Here is an 18,828-nt window from a genome sequence, read left to right as displayed (position 1 = left end):
GCAGTGGGGGCCACCCTCTGGGCCTGCAACACCCGCCTACCTCTCACAAGGGACTTTGGGTGTTGGCATGGCCTCCAACGTGAGCCTTATCCCTTGCTTGACAACGATGGGCCGATGTTGCTAGAAACTTGAGTGGAAAACAAATTCATCCCTCTACCTGAACAAAGTACACCAAGGAAAGACAATAGAACAAGTGAGAGAAAGGAAGAGCAGGGGAACGCAAGGAAAAGAAATAGATCTCCCATAGGGACTTTTGAGTTGCCCCCCCTCACCCCCCAATTCCTGGATCCATGGGAAGGAGGTGAGATCTGCGGTTTTGGGACAAGGGAGTGATTTTGTGTAAAGACTACGCTTGAGGAAACTGTACAGGGAAAATAACCCAGAGAGGAACCTAAGAGGGAGGAGAAACCATCCTGAAAACTTTAGTTTAGTTCAGACTGTTCCCGTTTTAACCAAGTTGGTAAAAGATTGCAAATAAACCTTTTGTTGACTCATAAATCCCTCTTGTCCAATCCTTGCTGGCTTGAGCTATGCTCACTTTGTGACACCACCTAGAGCAAGTACAAGGACCAAAACACCCCTGCACTTAATGCATTTAGTATACCCTCCCCTATATTGCACAGCTGACCCAGACACTTCCTGCTCTGCTCACAGGGACTCCATACAAAAGGCACAGTGACCTGCTGGCTTTCCTGCCTTTTCAAGAACTCACTGAAACCCGTTAGTCCCCTTGCTTCCACTCGTTTTTGGCCTGTGTGGTGCAACTCACCCTCCATCAACAATTTCGTCAACAACAAGGAAGGCACCATCCATGTTCTCTAGAAGAGATCTCTTCTCCACACTCTTCCTAAAACACAAAGCGAGAACATGTGAGTGCTTGAAAATTCACAATGACTGTGGGCAGTAACACAAACTGAGGGGCAAGGGCTAGCTAAATGCATGTTACTATAGTCAAACATGTACTGCTACATCGTAGGTCCCCTTTCGCCAGACCCAGCCAGAGGAACAACATTTTTGAAAAGTGTTATGATGTTGTTGCTAACATAGCAGCCTGAGCCACCCAGCTCAGTGGAGCTGGATGGCATGGAATGTTATGCACCTCCAGTTCCGATGAGGTCATACAGGTTGCAATGTATCTCAGCGTTCTAACTTTGTCAGTTAATCTTTTCTGTGTCACTGTAGGGAGACCTTGTTGTTGTTGGGGGTCTTATTCCCTTATTAACCTAAATAAACACTTGTTAATAGACTTACCAGTGCCCTTTGATGACTTCGCAACAAAAAGCAAAACAAAAAAACTCTAGAAACTGCTAATCCAAAGATGGAACAGTATCAAACAAACCAAAGACAGAAGGGAAGAAAATCCACAAAACTTGGAAAACTAACAATGGGGCTTATGCCCTCTGCATTAAAAGGTGTATATAGTGCAGCTCAGTTTCTGAAAGCCGTGATTGTCATAGGTGGCATTGCTTGAAGCCATTCACTAAAAAGGGGCCAAGTAGAGGAAACAGGAGGCAAATGTGAACATTTTTTCCAAGAACAAAAACATTTGACAAAGCAGTGAAAAAATGATCAACATGGGATTTAACACGAATGAGGGCTCAGTGGACAGACCCTTGTGCTGCTTCTGGTCCCACCTCTGTTGGCCCTGGAAGGGGGAACAACTAACATTGGCAAAGCTTTGGAGAACAGTATTCGGTTGCCGTCTTGATGTTAGGGGTTGCTGTGGAGTGAAACGAAGCTGTACACCCGATCCCCGGAGCATGTTTGTACATGGCGCCCAGAATGCCCAGTCCCAAGAGTACCTAACCCATGGGGATCACCGCTTCTGGACCGGCCTAGCTGCCTGAGGGATCATGTGTAGCCTTCTGAAGACGTGAAAGAGAGCAGCAACCAAGAGGGCACCAGGCCGGTGTCACATGCAAAATGGCTAGCAGAACAATTCTTAATCCTTTGCAGGGCAGGTAGAGTTGGGAGTCGACCAGGGGTGGAGGTGTGCCAAAGAGCCCCCACACCCAGGCCTTGTTCCAGAGTGCACAGTCCCCAGAGATTAGCTCTGGCACAGCCATGGCCATGCAGACCGACATGAGGGAACATTCATGCAAGTTTACTCGGCTTACACTTGTCCCATAGGTGCAGCGACACCTGTAAATGCTGATGGCCATCAAGAAGGGGGGGGGCACATTTGAACTACGTAGAACATATCTTTGGACTGTACTCTGCGCCGGTGTAGCAGGATTCTATGTCGGTTGCACTTGAACAGGAATCCTTCCTGGAGATCTCTGGGGAGATTGGAGGTCTGCTCCACGTATTACCCAGGGGTTGCCGAAAGTCCATAGACTGGGGTCCTCAGGGTCTTGTGGGTTTGGTTCTTGGCTCTCCTCCTGGTGAAAGGCCCTGGCATGTGCATTGTACACAAGCCTAAATAAAGCAAAGAAAACTGACTCTAGGAAAACATAGCATTTCTTAGAAGCAAGACCCAGGGTACCAGACTGGTTTTGGGGGTGCTGGCTCAGCGAATCAAGATGAATGATGGCTTGCAGTGGCTCCTACACTCATGGAGACTCTTATAAGACAGAATTTGTATTCAGCGCTCACCTCCTTTCCCCCAGATACTGGGACCTTCGGTCTCCATATGAATCAATGATCTAGCAGAAACATCATATTAAGTGGAAATCGCAGAGAGAAAAATCTACCATCCCACCAAGAGTTTCTGCGCTGAAGCAATTTCTGACAGAGGAAATCTCCATGCGTTTCAGCAGAAGCTGTAAATGAATGAAGCCCAGGTGGGGAGCAGGCAATTCCCATCGCTTTGACATGGTGACAACTGACAATATCATGCCAGGAACCCAGAATAGCTCTTTGGGCGGTATCAGATAGACTTCCGCGATTGTTATGCTATTTTCAGATAGGGCACGTAAAAGTATTGCTGTTGCTTTGGTCTCCAATGTTTGGTTGCACCCCGCTGCCTCTTGTATCAAGATCAAATTGCTCTGTCTTACCCATAGAACAGCCCTAGACTCAAAATAGCTCAAAAATCCGATCAAGCCTAATCTGAATTTGAAGCATCTCAGATCCTTTGATTCTGTCTTCCTTCATGGGGGCAGATTTTCAAGGAAAGCCTTGGTAGCTGCCGTTTGGCTGTCCTTGCTCCCACCCTCTGGAACTCGCTACCCTCCAATCTTCATCACAAAGACCATCGCAGTTGTGTGTAGATAAATATGCTTTCCGCAAAAAAGAAAAAAAAAAAACAACACACAGACCATCACAACCACTTTGCATGCTTATTCAAGAACTTTCTTTTCCCACAAGCCCTCTTAAACCCCTACATCTTTCTCCCAAGCCCCCCCTTAAATCATGTCCTCTGAACAATTTTTTTTTAATTAGATGAGCACACTACGAGAACCCTAAAAATGTCTATTTGAGATTGAAGGCACAATAAGTCTTCCTTAAGATATACACCTCTTTTCATAGAGAAACCATATGTACTTGTCCCAAAGAAAGTGGGTGGGACTAGTTATGATGGAACATCAAGCGGTCATTGCTATTCTGAGTATTGTTTCGAATGATCACATATAATCTGTTCTCCGCTTAGTCTTCAACTACGAATTTGATATCGGTCCTTAGGTTTTCATGTTGCACGGTTTAGTAATTTCCACAGAAATGTTCCCCTTCTTATCTTACGTTTTGCATATTAATGGTGGCTTGTGTTGGAAAGGGTTTCGATGTAGAGTTTCCACACCATCACCGATTTTCACTAGAAGAGAACTGTTGCAGAACGGGGATGACCAGTTGGGACCGCATTGCTGTTCCTTCTACGATCATTGATGACAGGAGGATGTAATAATTAAGGGGTGGTCATGGAATGTCAGGTCTCATTTCCCCAAACAAAAAGGGTTAGAGTGTTCAAAGCGCTACAGAGGGAACACTCATTGATAGTAAGTCTCCAAAAAGTGCACTTGCAGCCTATCGATCAAGGTCACTTAGCTAGAAGGGAGTTTCATATTCAAGTGCATGTTGGATGCAGGTCCAAGATGGCAAAGCCAACCTACTACTGCGTAGGAACGTTGCTTTCAGAACTAGCAGGATCCTAAAGAATGGTGAGGGCAGGACCGCTGTGCACCAGTAAACATGCACTAGGACAAGCCATAAAGGTAGCACCAAAAATGTGAGCGGTGGAAGATTTTGAATACATCTGAACCACTGGCAATGCGCTGGGCAACTTTCCACAACATAGTTTTTAGCCTGTCTGCGCCATTGCAAAAGGGGTCCAGGCATATGCAAATCAGTCAGGTACTGCCACCAAAAGGTAGCAGCCCAGCCCGAACTGCTAGGCCATGTTCCCTCTGCACAGAAACACAAGCAACCCCAGACATGTTTCGGCCTTGTTGGGCAGCTTGGTTCCCTCTGGCGCAGTGAGCAAGGGACCCACATCTGGGCATACCCTCTCCAACATAAGGAGACAAAATGTAACCAAAAAAGTGATGGGTGGAAGATTTTAAATAAATCTGAACCACTGGCCATGCTCTGGGAAACCTTCAACACCACCGCTTAAGCCCTTAATCAGCAGCAAGATACTGTCTAGTTGTAGTTCCCCAAGGTTTAAGGAGTGTGAGGAGACAGTTTACCTGAACAGCTGTAGTTTTGGCTTCACCAGGGGTAAAAGCCATTTCACTGCATTTGTAGCCCAATTTACCTTTTTTAAACCCTGCTCTCAGCCATTTGTATTTTAGGGTTGCTTTTGTTCTAAGGAACCACAATGGACGCTTAAAACATGGTCTTTCTGCCCACGGGGCTCTTTGTGAGCCAAGATGGAAACCTCCATGTTAGTTTTCACTCGGTTAGACACGGAGAAGTCACTCGGCTCTCCCTCTAGCATCCTGTGGGTGTAGCCTGGGCTAAGTGGTATTTCTAAGGGCAAACCAGAATATTTGGCCATCTGACTCCTTTGTCCTTAGTGCCCTCCTGCGTTGGCCAGCCCCTGAGAGATGTGGTACTTAAGGGTTTTTCCAGTCCCGCGTTCTCTCTTGTTGCTCTGTTTTGCAAGAAGCAGGTTTTCTTACCTGCTGAAGAATCCCCCTTCATTGTGGCCTTTTTAGTCACTCATCTTGCTATATTGGGAGTATGCAGTAGTTTGGACACATTTCAGTTGGGATTTGCTAGAAGAGCAAGCTGGGCTCCCAGTGTCCTCCTGCTACCTTCACTTCAGTGTTGAGTCAGGTCTTCTGTGCTAGGACCACCTCCAGGTTGTTTTACTGACGCTCCCACTGTTTATCGCCAGGGTCTCCCACCGTAGTGTAGGTAGCTGTTGTCACCTGTAAGGGCAATGGGACACCACTACCCTGATTCATCTGCTCAAGCAGAGGGGTGTGTTTAGAATGTGTATGAGGGGCAAGCAAGGCACAGTGAGTGGATAAGAGGAGGGCAATCAAGGCTAAGTAGTACGTGTGGCCCACAAAGCTCCATTGGAAACTTGGATTTTATGGCTGATCAGTGCTCCATGGATGAGGTTCTGGTTACATATGGTGAGAGGAAATCCTGGTAATCATGTGACAGACCCTTGTTCATAGGACTACATGGTTGGTGACACTCACCGCAACATGTGACTGAGAGAGTCAAAAAGGCAGCCAAGCACAGCCATCAGCATCAACTGCAAGAGAAGAATAGAGACGGTTACCAATCTGTCTTGCACATTTCTTCTTACATCTACCATAATTTACAAAGTGTGCCTGATCATGTCCATGAGAGCTTACGCATGTACACCTGCTCCCTCCTATGACAATTGCCACATTACTATACCTTCTCACTCCCAACAATGCCTCACAAATGGATATAACCACTCAAATACCACTATTTTAGGCTGGGTGATGGGACTGGAGGGACAAATGGGGTCAGCTGCAACCTCCGGCGCCATCCTCTAGAGCTAGGTGGAGATAAAGAGGATTCACCAGTCTCTTGCAAGCCCAAAACAAAATACAACAGCACTACGCTCTAAAGGACCCAGAGACAGGAGAAAGGGAGCGAGACCCCAGGAGAAAGAATTTCTGAGACCAAGGTGAGGGACACCAGGGCCCAGCAGAAGGGACCATCTAAGCCAGGAAGGAGATGTCCACCTTGCCAGGCAGGAGGAGGCTGGGAAAACACTTTCACAAGCCTCTTACCGTCAGCATAACTCCTGAACCTGATCACCTCTACAGTGGAAGGCGTTTGTCCCATTCTACCTATTGTTCACATAGCCCCTTACAACGGTCTTAAAAATTCACCAACCCTGTGCTGTTGTCAAACCTTCCTACTCTATGTATCCAACTCTGCCCTGTCACCCACTTGTCCATAAAAGTCTTGGGCAGTAAAGTTACCAGAAGAAAGCAGGTCTTTCAACCAACATGTTTCCATGAAGGAATTGATGCATGGAACTGCTGCTTGGGTATACACCAATACTATACATCAGACAATGGCAGCAGAACCCATGTGGAAGCAAGAGAATACAGGGTCCCGAGGACCAGAACAATGAGGAATCATGCATCCTGTACACCTGCTCATTCAGTCACTGAAATAGTCTCGAATGTATACACTGAAGTGACAAACACACGCAAGAACAAATAATTCTCCTGAAACCCCCCCCATCCCTATACCCCCCCTCCCCCCCCCCCCCAAGTCAAGGGGACCACCACTTAGTTTATGTTACTGCCCCAATCAAAAAAAACAGATTCAGGATATTATACTGATGGAATCCGTGGATCCAGTAAAATAGGACCTGCACTAAAAGGACCATTATAATATCCAGCTAAAGCTTACCAAGGTACAAGCTAGTAGTGACAGACAAGCTGTCCACTACCTCAGTGAATGAGTACTGGCGCACAGATCAGACACGGCTCGATCTGGCTCCACTCATGGAGCGTGCATCCAAGCACACTTGTGTGATTCAGTGAGATCCAGGATTGCTTACTGGCCTTTTAGAGGCTCAGTTCACATTTAGAGCGAGGCCGCTAAAGTCAGGGCAGGTAGATCTGGGCACGGAAATCCTGGATAACCCAACCAATCCTTGGAGAGGGAAGATTATGACATCCAGCTGCAAGTCCTTGCCACATGCCCTGTAAAGACTGGAGGGGGGTGTCTGTACCTCCGCTCTCTATATGGTCGAGGAGAGGCACAGAGAACCCCAGCCAAGATTCTCTATTATTGGTGTGTGGTCGAGCAATCAAGGCCTAGCTTCTCAGGAGGTGATGCGGCTGGTTCTTAAGTACAGTGTAGTCCCAAACCACCCACAAAGGAATGTCCACACACTGTATCAGTTAAAACACAGTCTTTATACAATATTCAAGGTCACATACACTATCACGATAACTCACTTTGTACTCCGAAAATCAACAATGGTAAATATATACAGTTCTAAAGTGGTACCACTAACGTTATCAGATCGCATTAAAGTGCATACGGTCAGAATGACACACAGATCAAAATAAAGAGGAAACCAGCAGTAGAGAGAGGAATGAAAGCAAGATGGTTGAACAATTGGCAGAATACTGGTCCCGCTACCTAGACCCTGTTCTGTGCGGTGATCCCCCCCCCCCCCATCCCCACCTGGGCAACCTGTAAAGCAAAGATGTATCACAAGCCCAGTCCATATATTGTTCACACTAGACTTTCCAATAGTTCTGCAACCCCAAAGTACCTTGGCGTTGTAGCGTTCCTCGTCGGGGAAATAGACAGCCCTTCTTGAGTGCCCTCCCTTTTAAGGCAGGAGTCACGGGTCGTCGAACGTCCAATGGAGAACCAGTCGAGCTACGACGTTGAAGTGGCCGCGTTGTTCCTAGCGGGGTTCATTGACGGGGGAAGCGTAAACGTCCTGCAAGGAAAAGGGGTGCGGGACACCTCGGTGTCGATAGTTCTGGACCGCAAAGAGTTTGAAGAACTATGACCCAGCAAGGTCGTCAGCGTCTCTGTGGTCTTTGGGTGGCGGAAACCCACCAGTTGGATGCTCCTCGCCGCGTCGACAGTCAGGCCTTCTCCAGCAGGATACAGCAGCGACGATGAGGACGAGAGCGTCCTTGGATCAATGAATTTCTTAAGCAAACGGGAGCACGGCGGCTCCAGTCGGTGACGACGGTCGTCGACAGTGGCGGACAACAGTCCGGGTGCTTCTCCTTGGAGTCCCGCAGCAGTCCCCGTATCGGGCCGGCAGCCTGTAGAAGGCCTGTCTACCAGGGAGCTTTGGCAAAGGTCAGCTGGTGCACGATGGTCCCTTGTAGCTCGGGAAGAGGGCGCCTTACCAGGTCCTTTCTGGGTCAGTCCTTGGAGACACAGCAGCTTTCAGATTGTGAAGGAGAGCAACAGCAATTCTTCTCTTCCAGCAGGGCTTCAAGGTCAAGCGTCAGTTTCACTCCAGTTACTCTTTGTAGTTTGGTCTTCAGCTCTGAACACGATTCCTAGCAGTGAGAGGTCCCCAGATATACTGTTGATCTTCCATTCATTCTGCTGGGTCACACTTAAGCATCCATTCACTACGAAGGGCATTCATGCAGGCAGGCAACCAATCAGGTGCATAGTGCATTCAGGCCATTCACTCCTCTCCAGACACTCACAACAAGTTATGTGTATTGGGACAAGTACTGAGCCATTCAACACTCCACGCTGCATTCATACCGGTTTCGGGCAGGGCTGTCTCAGTCATTGTATCAACCACCAGATACTAGACACCCACAGTATAGAATGCGTATTCGTCACACACTCCATTCACCCAGGTCCCACCCACAGGCGTACCCACAACATACGGTCAATGGGAAGGCTCCAGCCCGTCTGGTCAGCACTTCCCCAAACTACCATATATGGAACTTCCACCCAACAGCCAGTCAGAGGGCAGGGACAGAGTCAGGGCTTCCCGGGACTTCGGAAAGATCAAGGTAACGGGCGATGGAACGCAAGAGGCCATTTTGTCTCCTCAGGAATCTACCGATTCCAATGACAGGGCCTGTGCGTCCCAAAATGGAGGACGCTCAGGGCACCAGTCAATTCAGCACGTAGATGCCACAAGCCCGTATCCTGCTCTGTGGGTCACGTACAGGTGCCCAAAAACATACACTAGGGGCACAGGGTTGCATCCCTACCCATGGGTGCCATAAGGGGATCCCATGGGTCTGTTCACCAAACCAAGAGAGGGAGATGCACCGCCAGGAGTCCCACATGAACACCCGCGTGCAAAACATGACAGAACATACAATAAAAAGCAGTAAATGACAAGGATACGGAGGCCCCGTCCCTCTGATGCATTTCCAGCATCACACGCCCTACCTAGTGGGAGGGAAGGAAGCCCATGCAACAAGAGAGTGAAACAGTTAAACAGCCAAGAGGACAGAAGGAGGCAGAGGAAGTCTGAAGAGATAAAGAATGGGAAAAGCACAAAGTACAAAACGCCCAGGAGAGAAGAGCCTAGAGCTGCAACATGAGAACCTGAGCTCTTTTAACAGTGCTATCCACCCAGTGGCCACATGGGAAGGACACTCCCCCACCAAAACCTCAATTACTGGAGTGACTTTGCACAAGAGACTGGGTGACATTAGGGAGAGACCTCGACAGACTTTTGGGAAGTCCTTTTGAAATAAAAAGACTTTTTTGCCATTCTGGCACTGAGTTGACCGACATTGTATACAGTCCAGAATAAAGCTTTTGAAACAAATACTCTAGTTGGGTCTCTTGTGGCATCCACTTGGCTTTGTGGCAGTTCACAAATGTGATTACACCAAAATGCCACATTCGTCTCAAGACAGTGACATATCTCTACCCCAGCATGGAGGCACCTATCAATTTTGAAGATTCAAATTCGAGGAGGGTTTATCGAGTTATTCATCCTTCCCAGATTCCCCCTACCGGCCTTATATTTAAAGGATTTGAAAAAACGAACTGTGTTGGAATTACTGCGGGTCAGGTCCTGATATGGTGGTCACCATGAAAGGGTCAGTAGCCATGCTACTGTAACATTCATTCAGCATACCAGCCACAAGACAACACACAGAGAAATTAAGAAAGGTCTCCCGGTTACAGCAGCCAAAAAAGATTGGTTTTACTTTGGGCTGCATATGACTTTACTCAAGGAATACTATGGGAGGGGGCAGAGAAAAGGCTTGCAGGTTGGCAAGTCAGAATTCTCTGTACTGCACGCATCAAGTCAAATGCAGCCCGAAGTAAAGGCAATCCTTTTTGGCTGCTGGAACGGAGACACATTTTCATTTCTCTGTTGTTGTGCAATGTGCTTTTTGGCCAGTCTGGTGAATTAATGTTAGCGTACCACGGCTGCTGACCTTGGCAGTGTTACTGAGCACAATTTCAAGAACTGTGCCAACAGTAGCCCACTTATGTAAGCATGATAAGCGTTGAACACGAAATGAGCGCGTCAGTGCAGACGAACCATGACTAGGATTTGTGGTGCAAACACTCCTTGCTCACATTGCCAATGCTATTTCTATGGCACACCTACACACAAACATCCAACTTAGAAAGCAACTTGGGTTTGCATCCAGTACAGCAGAGACTCTCCCACTCACCAACTTAGAAGTGCATTCTCTGTCCCCACCCGCAACATTCTTTAATTTGTGCAAACAGTAGACCATTCATGAATGGATGATACGCCGTAGATTTACAATTACATATGATTGCCAAACAGAGAGATCCTCTGTAAATAGCTAGGCTTTCATAAGATGACTTTTTATTGCAAAGAGAAATAGGGAGAAATGGACAGGTTACAGAATCCAAGAACCTTTCACGGTAAAGCCTTCAACAACATGGTGAAATATTGAATATTAACTCTCCCCTTTTCACACGAATGATGTCATAAAATACTGGTAACTATGAATCCTCTGGAATTATACATAACCAAGACACATTTTGGGAAAGAACTGTAAACATGGCAGCAAATCGAGAAAACGAAAATAGCATGTGCTTATATACCACCCACCAGGTTGAAATGAGCATTTGCTTATATAACCACCACCACCACGATGAAATCATACGCGCTTCCACAGCATCACCAGGATTCCAACCTGCCAGCCTCAAACTTCACACAGTAGACTTCAACTGATGTCTTTATTCAATGAGCGATTGCACAGCCTCATGCCACCTTGCCTAGTCTGGAATCCCTCCTCTTTAAAAGGTTCTGCCAATCTATCACAAGCGGATAATAGCAGTCTATTATCATTACAATAGTAGCTAATTGTTCCCTGTTCCCATATTTCTTTTCTCTTTTTTTTATTGGTTAAAATTCAATTAAACCTTGTATGTGCCAAAAAACGACACTATAGAGAAACAAATAAGGAAATAAAAAAAAGAAAAAAGGAAAAAAAAACTAAAACGAATCATACAATGAATTCATCTTTCCATTTACATAATAATAAATGTAAACAGCACCTAAAAATTAAGCTGCGTTTACACCAAACAAAAATCAACCCAAGTCATAAACCACTTCCAACAATTCATACTTCTATTTTACAAATAGACTACACATCCTTCCCATTTAGGAATACATCAAAACAAGATGAGAGCGTTTACAATAAGTGTGGTTGAACCCGACAAATAATAATTCCAGATACATTCTGCTGATACTGCATTCTGATTTTGATACTTGTGAAATGCTCTCAGCCTAATGTTGCATCACATATAAGCAATAGACGCCTAGCTGTCTCTGGTTCATCGTTGCAGAATCTACAGAAGGCTGTGTCCATTGTTGACAGTCTGTGTCCCAACAGAACTTCTTTTGTATGAACCAAATTCAACCGGAATCCAAGAAAAGTATATCATACCCGTTTACTGCCATAAATTGATAAGTATGGGGCTAATGTTCCCCGTTTTTTTTGGGGTCTTATTTGAGATGGATTAGGGATAGGTATGCATGAAATTCTGCGATGGCGTTATACCAATTTGCTGCAAATAATGCCTTCTTTTATCTGGGTTGCCAACGAGATCTGACAGAGCATCCCGACTCAGTCAAAAGGAGTTGTGCCAGCATCTTTAACCCTGCCAAAGGACAGAGTTCCCCTCGTTTGCATGTCTGTTTAAGATCCCCAATCAATGAATTCTCTGATGCGGTTGACATTTTACCATAAAAGGATAAGTAGCGCCAAAATGCTCTTGCCTGCAACAAAAGGATCCCCAATTCATACCGGATGATTGAAAGCAGAGTGGAGGGTGGAAGATGCAGGACCCTTTTCCATAATGAGGCTTCCAAAAATGGCAAATAATCAATTAGTATTAGATTGATAAACTTCTATCCCGTAAAAATTTTGGAACGATCTTACCGTCATAGAAACACCTACAAGGCAATAAAGAGAACGTACCGAATTTGCAATCCACCCTCTGTAATCGGTAGTCCAATTTAGTGGCCTTCAATAAAAGCCATGTTCGATTGTACGTGTGCAAGGGTTTGGAATTGATCTTGAAGCCTAAATATTGTAAAGAGTCCATCCTCTCCACCCCTCAGACGGTACCCTCCACTTGAATGTGACCCGTTTCCGGGTATTAAGAGAGCTGCATCACCTTGGTCTTTACTGGATTCAATGTTAAGGAATTAGCCTTTGCAACGGCGGCAAACTCATTCAGGAGTTGCTGAAGGCCAATAGGTTTATTATCAAAGACTGTAGTCATCTGCGTAGCCCGTCCATAACAATCGTATGATAGATATTTTTGGAGTTGCAAGAGCCACCGGCTGTAAATGCTGGTCTAAATCTGCCATGTACAAATTATATAGGCAGGGGGCTAAAACGCACCCCTGCCTTTCGCCTCTGTAGGTTTTGATTGGGCGAGACAGTAAACCTGGATGATTCAGGCTTATTGGTACCGTTGAGTGACTATCGAGCGCAACTATTAGTCGTAATAGGCCGTTACGCTCACCTGGTATCCACGGGGACGCCACCCAGCCCTGGTTGGATGATTTGCACTCTCAAACCCTCTCCCGGTCCCTTGGTAAGGCCTCTGGTTAAAGATGGGTCTGCAATATAGGAGTGCTGGATTCAATACCAGATTGTCTATGTTTTCCCACCTCCCTTGGCCTCAACTCTTCCTCCCCCCTTAGGCCCTCTCCTCACCTTAATATTGTAAAAGGTGGCTTCTCCGTCCTGCTCCTCGTGGCAGGGGCGCGTAGATGTGGGGGGGGGGGGGGCGAGCAGCGACCAAGTTACTTCACTGGTGCAAGCCCCCCTGTGGGAATCTAGGCCTGCTGCAACTCCGTAGGTTTGCTGCTTTACATTCTTTATATGCAGTTCTTAAGGTCATCTTAGTTCGAATAATAATGTCTTGCTTCTTTCCTTTTAGGTATGGAAAGGCATTTTGGTGTTGTCATGCAGTTTGAAGATGAGCATGGGCCGGTAGGCAAAAGTACGGTGTGCGCGATGCTGTCCGGTGAGTAATGCGCGATGCGCGGCACTGTTTTGCCTTTTTTTTTATTTTGCTAACCTGTGTCTTTTCTCTCCTTGCAGGTTGCAATGTTCCTCGCCGAGCGCCGTAATGTTCCAGCAATGATACGGACCAGGAGATGACTAACCAGGTAAGAATTGTGTGGCTTTCTTCATTCGGGAGGAAACGGGAGTAAACGCTTACTAATGATGTCTTTCTTTCTCCTCTTTCCAGGTTATGGTATTCCAGGGTGCATGTGGTGCTGGATGATGGAGTTCGTACCTTCAGGTGAGTAGAACTGAAGTCGGCGATGGATTGAAGACAGGATACTGTTCCAGGTAGGTTTCGTAGTGTTCTTTCTCTCTCTGCAGGTCCTTGGTTTCAGGTAAACTGGCATCAAAGAACTGGACACGGTGAGCGTTACGCTGCCCACAGCAGAATAACGCAAAGCATGTTCTGCTGTTTGGGTGCGGTTTAAATAGTCTCAGGTAAAGTAGTCCCAGGCCTGCCACGCCCAATAGACTAGACCGCATAGCTCACTTCCTTGTAACTGAGCCATGTGTGTGTCTCCATGTTGGCTGACCCCCCCTAACCTCCCAACAAGTTAAATAATCCCAAGTAAATAGTCCCATTCTAATGTTGGTCTTCATGATGGTTATGAGCCTGGCGGCAAAGGCGCCAGGACTGACTCCAAGAGAGTCTTGGATGAGGTTTTAAGGCCTTTGACCTGGCCCTAACTGGAAGGCTGACTTGCCAGTGAGGGCCAGGGGCAAGTGTCATAACATATGGCTGGTGGAATACCCCATTTCTGAAGATTAAGCCACAGCAATGATCCGTCGACCACATCAAATGCTGCAGCAAGGTCGATAGTGGCCAGATAAATGGGTTGCTCCCCTTTGACCAAGCTTGCCCCTGTATGCATATGAGTAGCATACAGTTCAGAGTGGTACCCATACCCTTCCTGAATCCAGTTTGCCACTTGGGTATTACATTTTGACTGTTGGCCCATCTTGCAGTTGTTGCAACAGGACACAGGAAAACAGGTGCCCTTGAGTTACTGATTTTGCCAATTAGCTCAATAAGATATGGCTGAGATATAGTAATGTCCAAAGTCTTACACTTGTCGAGTTCATTTGCCACTGTACATCTGACTTGCAATGTGAACAGCGCATAGAGAGACTCAAAATGATGCACTCAGTCTTCCACTGCGACACCGTTGACAATCCTACCCATTTGCATATTACCAGATGCATTGATCAGCTACCAAAAGCCTATTTAGTTACTAGTTATCAGCAAGTACTAAGCTACATTTCTAAGAAAGTAAACTCATCCCATACTATACACATAGATGCCTTTGATAAGAATGCTAGTGTTCACTATTTGCCTTCAGAAAGAAAACAGCGAGAAACCCATCCCATGGGACAATCGCACATCTTTGCAGTTTGCATATACATGAATTAATTCATTAAAAGATTCGTGCCTCACCTCGTTCTCCTGAGCACTTCCAACCACGTACAGGAAGAGGTCAATGCTGCTCTTGTATACAATGGTCATCCCGTCCAGAAAGGCAATGTCACCTATGGAGGAGAAGATGGTTCTGAGCAGGGTATAGATAGCAGGAGACCCGGTGAGGATTATCTTCACAATTAAGGAAACTCATTAATGATTAGGAGTATCCTGCAGATCCAGTGACTGCCGAAAGTGTGCTGCCATTTAAAAAGAAGGAACATTTCTATGACATTCCTAAAGATATAAACGGGAGGTGTTCAGCTGAGGCCCAGGGGTATAGGGTATTAGCCCGAGGTTCATGGGTATAGGGTGTTAGCAAGAAGTACAGGGCATGAACCTTAACTCAGGGGGGTAATGCCACTGACCTGCGGTAAAGGGCATTAGTTAGGGATCCAGGCATAGAGGGCATTAACACGAGGTTCAGGGATACAGAACATTCACTGGAAGCGCATGGCATTAAGGTGAGACGTAGATACTTAACCCAAGGGTCCTGGGGTAAAAGTATTAAAATCGAATCCATCAGTACAGATCAATAATTGGGAGGTCCTAGGTGTTAATGCAAGATCTGATTTTATAGGTCATTAACTTGAGGTCCAAAAGCACAGACCATTAAACCGGTCTAGGGTCAAAGAGCATTAACCGGTTCAGTGTTACTGATCATTCATGAGAGTTCTAGCGGTACAGACAATTAAACAGAGGTAGTGGGGTACATAGTAATAATGATGGGGCCTTATCCCAATTTATGTGGCATACAGTGAGAAGGCACGATGGGTGGGTTGTTCAAATCTTGGTTTTTAAGGTTCATGGATCTCTGAACCTTCTGGTCTTCCTTTCCACGTCCTCACCATGCTCTTCTTTTCTCACTTTGCACCCCCACTGCGGACCCTCCCCACAGCCTTTTCTGCTGCTCTCCTAACCCTGGCGTGCCCTCACTCCTGCAAACTCAGCTGCTATCCAGGATTTCTTTGGACCGATCGTACTCTTTGCGCTCCCCCTTTCTCCAACTTAAGTGTACCCCCTCTTTCTACCCTGCATGCTCCCACTCCTGCTTCGTTTGCCACTAACTTTCTCAAACTCCTGCCTGTAGCAAAACCTCAACCTATACGCCCCAATTCCTTTTCTGTCCACATTCATGCTTCCCTCTTATACTAGAACCATGCTCTTCTTTCCACCGATGCCCCAACACTAGCCCCTCTCTAGACCAGCTTTACCCCGGCCTTCAGCTCCTTACTGTCCGTCTTGTAGGTTTTATTGAAGACTTTCTTCTCGAAAGCGGTCTGTTCCTTAGTTGATGGGAAGCTGTCATCGTAGTACTGTGGAAAAAAGGAAAAAGGAATCTTGTAAAAAATAAATAAAAAAACCTGCCATAGTGGAAATACTGAGCACTCATTCTGACCGTGCGGGGAATTGGAGCACCCAGATCCTGAACGAACACAAAGCACATGCAGAGATTGTGTGGGAATGCTCAGTGCTCACAGAAAGATCCTGCAGCAATACTGAACCCTCAAAACGTAACATGCCGGGATGCTGCACACCCACGGCGATTGTGTGGGAGTATCGAGTACTCGCAAAAATAACATGCAGAAATACAGTGCTCAGAGGGCCAGCATGAATACTAAGCACTCAACCGACCACACAGGAATAGCGAGTACCCAAAGAGGTTGTGTGGGAGATGGAGTACTTGCAGCCTGTGTGGGAGTACAGTGCACTCGCAGAGTTTGCGTCACAATAGCGAACACTTACATAAACCACGTGGGAATGTTCAGCCATCTCAGAGATCCCTCAGGAATATTGAGCACAGATCTTGCAGGAAAGCAAAGCAAGCGCAGGGATTGTTTGGGGATACTGAGCCCTGAGAGATGGTGCAGGTAAAAAAAACACTAGGGAACATTAAGCACTCACAAAAAAACACAGTAAACAGCGAGCACCCACAGAGAGACTGTGCAAGAATAATGACAATGAAATAATTAGCGCTCGCAGTGCCACAAAGCAGATATAGTTACATAGTTACCAGTCTGGTTGTTTAGGCACTCTAAGCCCCAGCACTCCTTTCTTCAGGACTGGCTGGGAGACTGAGCTGCAAACTGGTTTTGCATTTTATTTAACGTTCAGTGAAACCTTACTTCCTGCAGGTTCTTCTCCACACAAACTCCCTCCCTGTATGTGACCACTGTGACAGGGTCATGGATAGGCCCCGGTTATAGGGGCCTGAAAACCCCTCTGGAGCAGTGCTAGGTGGCTTACCAGCACCTGGCCAGAGCCTGATCTATCCCAGAGGTGGTGCGAGGGGTCTGGGAAGGACCCAGTCTCTAGTTCTCCAGAATGTGTCGACGCATCCACGCGGTGTGCACCTTTCCCCATCACAGTGTCCATTAGCCCCTGTCCTGGCCAGGTCTCTTTTTTGAATCTTTCCAGTGGTTCGCTCAAAGCATGGTGATCAAAGCGGCCTGGTATCCTGCCGCAATACACTACAACTACCAGCACGCACCACACTCCTCAAACCAATGGACTGGATAATGGATCCCCGGAGGCAGCAACATCCAAAGACAAATGTGACAGGGCGGCCCGCCACAAAGAACCACACCGACTCTCAGACTAATTCCAATAGTCTTTATTGGAACTATACAACCGAAAGGATGGCTGTAGATGTAAGTGGCTCACAGGATCTACCGGGTCTTTAGGAAAAGTTGGCTCTAAGGCCGTCCCTCTCTACCTGGTCTACCCCGACCTTGTCCCCGCCTCCCTAACCGAGGCATCCCTAACAGAGATTCTATTGGCTATTTGACCGGTGAACCCTGGCTGTCCATTTCTCACTCTCTATTTTGGGATGCGGACATCCCGAAGCGATGGCTGACTGGCTCCTAGGCTTTCTCTAACCTAGACCGCTTAAAGGTCAGGGAGTTCGGGATGGCGCCTTCTTCCAACCAGTGTCAAGTTCACTTCTCTCACACCAGCTCATACGTGACCCTTCACTATACTGGTCTCTTCAGATGTTCTCTTCCCACCACGTCACTGTCCCTCAGATCTCTCACTCCGCCTTTCTGCCTACACCCTTCAATATTACTTCTTTTCTTACCCCTGTTCTTAATACCTCTCCTACCTCCAACTACCTCTGCCTCAGTTATCTTCTCCTCTCACCCTACCTCCTTGACTCTTGCTATTCTTGTTATAATCGGTCTCACTCTAAGCTGATAGTTACTCCTAGTCTCCCATTCACTGTCGCAATTACCATTCTGTTGCTCCTACTATTTCTACTCCGTACTTAACCCTGATATTGCCCTCTACTACCGCTCTGCTGCTTCTACTCACCAACGCTCCCTTCTCCACTACCACTCACAAAGACTTTGTATTGTTCTCTACTAACCCCAACTACCACAACTACTACCACCTCCCCCACTACAACCCTGCTATTCCTACTCTACTCCTCACACTCTCCACTCCCTCACAAATACTCTGCAGACCCCCTCTCTTAAATAGCTTCCGCACTCTGGTCTCTCGAACGTCCTCCACCAACTCCTATCCTCACCCAACTAACCCACACTAAACCATTCACACACACTCAAATACCCCACCCTCCCAGGATTGGCCACTTACCTTAACCAATAACCTAACTCCCTGAAGGGGTGTGACAGGGAGGGTTTTCCCAAGGTTTCATATGGGCTAGTAAGCCATGACCACTTCTCGCAGTATTCCCGACCCGCAGCTGATAATGGCTCCCAGGAGTCTGGTATTCCCACAGGCCTCAAGGCCTTTATCTATTATAGGTTTCCCTGGTGGTTTAGTGGGGTTTGTTAGGCCTTGGTTTTTAACTATAAATCCCTGGGTTAGTGGTGATGTGCAGGCTCCATTTTTGGACGTTGTGTTGACGCCTAGCGCCCTCTGCGGTGTCCCTCTCGTTTTCAGCAGGCGTTGTGGGTGTCCCTGTCCTCCAGCATTGGACGGCTG

The 18,828-nt window shown here is 46.9% G+C and overlaps 1 protein-coding gene across 3 annotated transcripts in view; it reads right to left on the bottom strand.

Annotated features, from left to right (window-relative positions):
* The window catches only part of COPZ2 (COPI coat complex subunit zeta 2), a 200,147-nt gene that overhangs the window by 103,086 nt on the left and 78,233 nt on the right, over positions 1–18,828 (bottom strand). For all 3 annotated transcript variants that reach the window (XR_011283089.1, XM_069634632.1, XM_069634633.1), the window contains exons 3-6: positions 16,115–16,196; positions 14,860–14,951; positions 5,592–5,647; positions 770–847 (exon numbers count right to left, since the gene is read on the bottom strand). Coding sequence is in view for 2 of the 3 variants with exons in the window: in XM_069634632.1 (XP_069490733.1) it covers positions 770–847; positions 5,592–5,647; positions 14,860–14,951; positions 16,115–16,196 (308 nt within the window). In the remaining variant the exon portion in view is untranslated. The remainder of the gene's footprint in view (positions 1–769; positions 848–5,591; positions 5,648–14,859; positions 14,952–16,114; positions 16,197–18,828) is intronic.

Source organism: Ambystoma mexicanum, chromosome 13 (genome assembly GCF_040938575.1).
Source record: "Ambystoma mexicanum isolate Mex_15411 chromosome 13, UKY_AmexF1_1, whole genome shotgun sequence".
NCBI lineage: Eukaryota > Metazoa > Chordata > Amphibia > Caudata > Ambystomatidae > Ambystoma > Ambystoma mexicanum.
This window is presented reverse-complemented; position numbering and strand designations above follow the sequence as displayed.